The sequence below is a fragment of the Arachis ipaensis genome, chromosome B02 (assembly GCF_000816755.2).
Source record: "Arachis ipaensis cultivar K30076 chromosome B02, Araip1.1, whole genome shotgun sequence".
NCBI classification, from domain to species: domain Eukaryota; kingdom Viridiplantae; phylum Streptophyta; class Magnoliopsida; order Fabales; family Fabaceae; genus Arachis; species Arachis ipaensis.
This window is the reverse complement of record NC_029786.2, coordinates 103,654,286-103,661,748: the sequence shown is the minus strand read 5'-3', so window position 1 is coordinate 103,661,748 and position 7,463 is coordinate 103,654,286. Positions and strand designations below refer to the sequence as shown.

The 7,463-nt window shown below is 31.1% G+C and overlaps 1 protein-coding gene across 1 annotated transcript; it reads right to left on the bottom strand.

Annotated features, from left to right (window-relative positions):
• Window positions 803-2,038, bottom strand: LOC107627929. The gene has a single exon (XM_016330737.1). The coding sequence runs from the start codon at window positions 2,036-2,038 to the stop codon at window positions 803-805; it is 1,236 nt and encodes a 411-aa protein (XP_016186223.1).

Below are 7,463 nucleotides of genomic sequence, written 5' to 3'. Positions count from 1 at the left end.
ACCGTTAATAAATACTAAATAAATAAGATAAATTTTAAATTATTTTTTACTAAATTATTTTGATTATTAATATTTTCGTAATATAACACACTAAAACAAATTATTTTGCAATCCACATTTATCACTTGTCATATTTCCATTGAAATAATGGTCAATGACATAGTCATCCACTAATTCTAGTCATACTAAGGCTTGGTTTGATAAAGGTTTTCAATGATGTGCTTGTACTTTTTAAAAGCTCAAGCACCTCATTTTGTATTTGGTAAATAAAAAAGATCATGTACTTGTGCTTGCAGCTTTTAAAAGATCGGGTATTTTTGAAAGCACTTAAGATAGAACTTTTTAAAATTGGCTTGTGCTTTTCAAAATTTAAAAGTCTAATATAACTTCACATGTTAACTAATTTTCAAATTTAATACTTGCATTTATATCTATTATAGTATTTTTAAATTTTAAAAGTTATTTTACCAAATACAATTGTTGTTGCTTGTATTTATTAAAAACAATTTTTAATTTGATTTACCAAACATAAATGCTATAAATTTTAAAAAGCTATTTTTTAAAAGTTAGCTTTTATAAGCTACTTTTCAAAAGTAAAAGCTTTACTAAACTAAGTCTAAATCTTGGCATACTAGTAATGTATTTAATGCAGTGTAATTTTTATGTTTGAAGAAAGAAAAGAATAGAACAGAAACCACCACATTATTATTCTTTTGTTTGCAGAGCATACTACTTAAGAATAAGAAGTTTTACATCACTGATCCGATCCAATGTTGGAGGACCTAATGCACTCACTTTACATCTATGAATTTCCAACACATAACATTGTCTCAAAGTATTGATGAATAGATCTAGACACTTCATCTCTGTAAATTTTACAGAGAACCCTCAAACCATAATCTTCCAGGCTATAAGACATTATTTTACCATCTTTGAACAATACAAGCATGGAGTTCTCCTCCTCTTCTTCTTGGCGATGAACAAAACTTAACACAGAAAATGGATTACTTGAAACATTCCACCACAAGGCCGATTCCCCATCATGCATGCGATTAAGATTGACACGATATCTGGCAACCCATGAAGAGTAATCTTCCTCCAACTCCCAAATATCAAACTCCAAAGTATCAGATAGAATCAAGTGCAACCTCCCTCTACATTCTCCAAAATACTTAACACATGAGTCATCAACAGATGGCACTGCTGGCAATTTATCAAAGCAAAGCCGGTTGGTATCAAAATAAACGGAATTGTCATCATCTAAACGAAACCAATGAATAACACCGTTGCAATAAACTCCCTCTGTGACACGTAAGCCATCAGGTAGGTTGCAAATAACTTCACTCCAACCACACGTCTCCGATGAATACAAGCGAATCTCAATTCTGGGATTGAGAACCTTAAATTCGACCCTACGACCATGATATCTAACCGATGGATCCATTTGGCCGAATAAAATAACTTTGTAGGAAAGAGGTTGTTTCAGAGGTTCGAAAACAAGATAAGCCTTCAATTCAAAAGGTTCAAATATATCATCACCGTCTGGGGAATCTACATCGCCAACCGGATAATCTAGATAAACGCAGTGGTCATCGCTCATCGCTGGGTTCTGTATGCGAAAGTGGCGTGCTCGTGAGTCTTCACTTGTTGGACCAGGTTGGGGTGTCGGTATAACATTCCATAATAATAGACCATTGCAAGAGTGCATAATAGAAGACCTGTAGTTGCATCCATCAAGATCAAGGTGGAAGAAGATTTTGTTGCCGTTGTTGTTATTGGCGTGTAAAGGAACTATAGAAGCTCTTTGGGCCTTGGTGTCTGCGAAATTTTGAACTAAAAGAGCAGTGGGTGGAGGGTTGTTATTGTACTTGTGGTATAAACGACAAGTATGTGAATAACGAAATTTGGTGTTGCAGATGAGTGACAACCATTTCTTACACACGCATTTGCATTGAATCACTTGCTTCACTGGCAATCGAAGAAGGATCTCTGTTAAGAGATCTCTGTCTCCGATCACAGTGTCACATGGACTATCCATCGTGGATGATGTGTATGTGGTGCTATAGAAGACTATGGTCTCTCACTCTCGCTACTTCATATCTAATAAAACTACTAGGGATAGGCCAAACCTCAAGCCTATTACTATATATAAAAATTATGGGAAATGCTAGTTGTACAATACTAATCAGCCTTTAATCAGATTTAAATAATATTTAATTATTTTTTTAGTATAACATGTTCCTATTTTGTAGATACATATTTGTAATTAGATTTTAATTTAAATTTAAATTTTAAAATTCACCCACTTCGTTGGTGATTACGGTAACTTTGCTTTACTTTCGTAACTTCACGTAACAGATACAGTTTTTTAAATTCCTTATTCTACGGGACATTCACACGCGTTAGTGAATCCCAAACAAAAAGGACGCTGCCAGCTGAATTCTCCATCTCGTCTTCATTGGTGAAGACCATCACCACTTTACGGCTGAAGCACTCTCTCATTTTGCATTGGTGAAAAGTATCATTATTTTCCACATATGTGTTTATGTAATTTGTTAAGAAATATCATGTTCAACATTTTTTATTATATTTTAATTTAAACATAAAAACACTCTGCTTATTTAATTGGAACAAGGTTGATCTTATTTAATTTTATTAATAAAATTGTTGCAAATAAAGTACTTTCTATGTAAGTAGTTTGAGCAAAGAAACAAAAAAAAATCTGGAGTTTAAGAAAAAAGATGTAGTTGATATGGTCGTTAAAATTCTGTTGTTATTTATCAATTATAACACATGATAGTATGATATTTTATTCAAAATATTTTTAAAACACATCCAAAATCAGGCTAACTTTAAATATTTAAATTTAAACGTTAATAATACAATTAATCTTTTAATTTTTTATTCGATCAAATAAATATAATATTTATTATTTAAATTATCAGTTAAATTTTTTTCGATACTTATTAGTTTTCAAAATTATTATAATCAACAATTAATTTAAAATTGTGTTGTTATTTTATTATAACACATCTGATAGTATGATATTTTATACAAAATATTTTTAAAACACATCTAAAATCAGTCAACTTTAATAATACAATTAAATGTTAATAATACAATTATGAATGGTCGAATATAATTATATACATAAACTAAAATATTTTTAATTGTAGTTTCTTTTTCAATTGTAATACATCTAAAATATTAAGTTATACAAAAAATATTTTTAAAACACATTCAAAATCATAAATCTAAAATTTAAATTTAAACATTAAAAAACAATTGTAACACATCTAAAATTATGAAGTTATACAGAAAATATTTTTAAAACACATCCAAAATCATAAATCTAAAATTTAAATTTAAACATTAAAAAGACAGCGTTGTAAATGAGCGCCGAAAAGGAGGAAGACAGCGTTGAGGATGAGCATGAAAGAGGAAGGTGGCACGGATGAACGACAGCAGAGGATGACTTCTCGATGTGCACCTCTGAGTTTTCCATGTGCGCCTCTGGATTTTTGACATGGCGCAAACGTGACTTCTCTGCTTCTTTGAGTGTTTTGTACGAGCTTAATTAATAATTTGATAGTTTAAGGTTTATTTTATAATTTTAAAATCAAAATTTTGAATTTTGAATAATTTGATTTTTAGATATGTATTTAAATTATAATATATTAATAATTAAATATATTAAATCTGAAACAGAAATTTAAAATTTAAATTTTAAATTTCAGTTTTTTTAGATTGTATTTTGAATGTGTATTTAATTTTAAAAAGACAGTAAATTTATTCATAATTTTTAGTTGTGTTTGTTTTAATTTTTTTTTAATTATTATAATAAAAGGCTGAATGTTGTACTATTTTTAAAGGATACCTAATTGAATTGAAAAATAAATATAGTTAATTAATACATTTAACTTTAATAAATCATGAAACACCTTCAAATACCGGTTTTTTTTATTTATTTCAATAAAAGAAATTATGTTTTTCATTGTACATCATTTTAAAAAATTTTATATTTTTATGCATTATCTCACAATTTCGTACTCAGTGTCCGTAAAATAGAAAATATTTTTTTATCTCAATTTCGCAGTCATTGACAGCGTAAATGTGTAAAAATGTGTTTTATTCAAAATTTGCAGCCATCGTAATTGGGGAATAGAAATTAACCAATACATGAAATTAATTGAGATATCAGGATCGGAGAAAGAAAAGAATGAACAAGGTGGAGCTGAGGGTGGCTATGCACAATGCCAAACAATTCTTTAACTATGAAAAGCAACGTATCAAAGAAAAAGAGATGGATAAGTGAAGAACCTAATTGGGGTAAAAAGAAAAGAAGGAAAATGTGTGATTAGACCAATGAATTGAGATACAGAAAAAAACTATAGTCGCTGCCGCCTTGTCAATCGTCGTGTCGATGACGGCAACAAAGCGCCCGTGTAGCTTTTGGTGAAGGTATCGTCGTTGACAATCAAAGCTTCAAGAGAGAGGTACGAATTGGAAAAAAAAAAATCTATCTTCTGGAGTATAATGAAGTGAATATTTCATTCCAATTAACTTTTAATTTAAAATTTGAATTTTAAAACACTAAAGATATTTTTTGTGTGTATTTTGTTATTTGGCTTTTCATGCCTTTCTAGATGTATTTTATTGATATTCTACTATGTTAATTTTGTTCAGTTTATAACAAAAAATGCTTTAGATATTGCCATATTGGCTATGCATGTCTTTTCTTAGATCCTAAATGTAGAAACTTAATTTAGAGTTTATGAATTGTACTAGCATGTTTAATATTTAACTTTATTTTTTTACTATTGTATATGCACGAGAGGAGCTAAAACATGCTTTTTTTTTAATATTATGAAGAGACAATAAATATAGTATACAACGTGTATAATAGAGATAAAATTAAAATTATAATTAGTTAATAATTAATTTAATTAATTTCTAATAATTTTGAATTTTAAATTTTAAAAATATAAGGATTTGATTATGGAGAAGTTATGTATTCTTCCATTTTATACGCGCGAAGAACGTGCTGCATTTTCTTTTTTTCTGACGGTCTCTTTCACTCTCTCCGAACTGAGCTGCAAAGATCACCGCCGTCTGGAGCGCAACCTGACGCCGTCCAACTGTCCGAAAACGTCCGACGAAGACACTTCCTTCGCACATGTTGCGTCCGTCGCACAACCAAGACCGCCATGGCCGCCGCTGCCTTCAACGACGTCGCAGCTTGGATCCTCCTCGTTCTCACCGTAGCACTCACCGGAAAGGCCGGCGGCAGCGGCGGCCACAAGAGCCCCCTGGTGTCCGTGTAAGTTCTCCTCTCCGGAAGATGACGGTTATCCGACCAGCGATAAAGCTGGTGGTGCGGCGGTGCTCAAAGGAGCACGATACGGTGGACGAGGCGTATATCTGCTTAACCCTCGCCTGAGTGATGGTATTGGAATTCATGATGGACTTGATCGGGATCCACTCGATCTTCGGCAAATTTGTGTTCGGATTGACGATTCCGAAGGGAGGGAATTTTGCAGAGAGGCTATACAGAGGATTGAGGATTTCGTGTCCAGGTTGTTGCTGTCGCTATACTTCGCTTCAAGTAGATTGAAGATTGACGAATTTAGATGTCGAATATTCAATTTACTAGGTATGTAAATGGTTATTTTAATTCTTAATTGGATAGTTATTTTGTTTGATGCAGTTTAAGTATATACAATTAACAAATGTTAGATGGTCATTTCACTAGGTAGTCGAATGATTATTTTAATAACTACGTGGATGGTTGTTTGGTAGCCGGTGAGGAAGCTTCTAACGTGGAAGAGGTGGGATGATTGATGAGGATGGGGTAGCAGACGGTTGAGGGGGAGAGAGAGGGTGTTTAAATTTCATTGGTAAATTAGGGTTGTGATGATTAATTTTTTGAAATAATTGTTTGGATTTTTTTCTTTGTATTGGGTCAAATTTAAAACCCATTGTACACATTATCAAGATTTCTTATTGTCTCCCTAGCGGAACCTTGACAATGAAGAATCTTGACAATGTGTATAATGAGTTTTAAATTTGGTCCAATACAAAGAAAAAAAATCCAAACAGTTATTTCAAAAAAATTAACCATCACAACCCAATATCAATGGAATTTGTCTAAATACCCTCTCCTCCCCCCTCTCCAACGGTTTGCTATCCTAACCACATCCTCGTCAATCATCCCACTTTGTTAGAAATTTTTTCATCGGCCATCAAACAATTATCCACATAGTTATTATTTAACTATTTTAATGATATTATTCAACTATTTTAATGATAATAATATATAATTAAAATTAAATTCTATTTTTAAATATTTAAATAAGATCAGTTAGTTCTCATTTCTTTTTTCCACAACTGTAGGAACTTCTGCTCAATCCTTCTCACTCATGTAACCAAAAATAGATATGGATGCAATTTTATCCTATCACACTCTTGAATTATACCTTCTGTCGAGTTCTAACTCTCAAGTAGTAGTTACCAACATTCTATTCCCCTTGAAGAACAAGTTTATAATACTAACAAATAATGTCAAAGAATCTTAAATTCTATGGGCATGAAACTAGTAGTAAAAAATTATTCTTCCTAGCTAAGCAAACATGATGAATATATCAAAACAGCCACGGCCACCCTAGCTTGCCTTGGAATTTATACCCTAGGTGGTTGCATGAAACATGAAATCAAACAGTGTTAACAGAATTGTTATTTTCATTACATCACTATGAACATACACAAGTTAATTAAGAATCCCCTCCATACTCAAAGGGTCATATATATTATTAATATGACACGTATAGGAAGGTTGGAACCTTTTTTTTTACTATATTATTCTATGAATCTGATGCGAGGACCAAACTCACCAAAGGTAGAATGGAGGAAAGGAATTGAATGGAATTGGATATGATAAAACCTATCATGATCTATCTCCACATCATCAGCTATATACCAATCCCAGCATCATAGGGAACCAATTATTAGAATAAGATGGTAATAACTAAGTGTAAAAATTCTATTCGTATATTAAAATTAGTTACTAAAATCAGTATCGTTATTAATATATTTATGTATAAATATATATGTGTTATTTTTTTTTTTAATATATATTTATATTTTAATATATATTTTATATTAACGACTAATTTTAATAACCAACTTTAATGTATATGTAACGTAATCGAACTAAGTGATGATAATGTGAAATGTTGGTAAGATCATATCAAGCCAACTAAATTACTAGAACATTCACTTTATCCTGTAGCTGTTGACTAATTTACACGGGGTATATAATTGGGTTGGATGAATTGGGTTTAAATAAAAAATGTATTCGAATCAATTAAAATATAATTGGTTTGGTTTGGATTTGATTTTAATTTTTTTCTTAACTCAAATTCTAATAAATTCTAAATTCGAATCCACTAAAATTGAATTAGTTT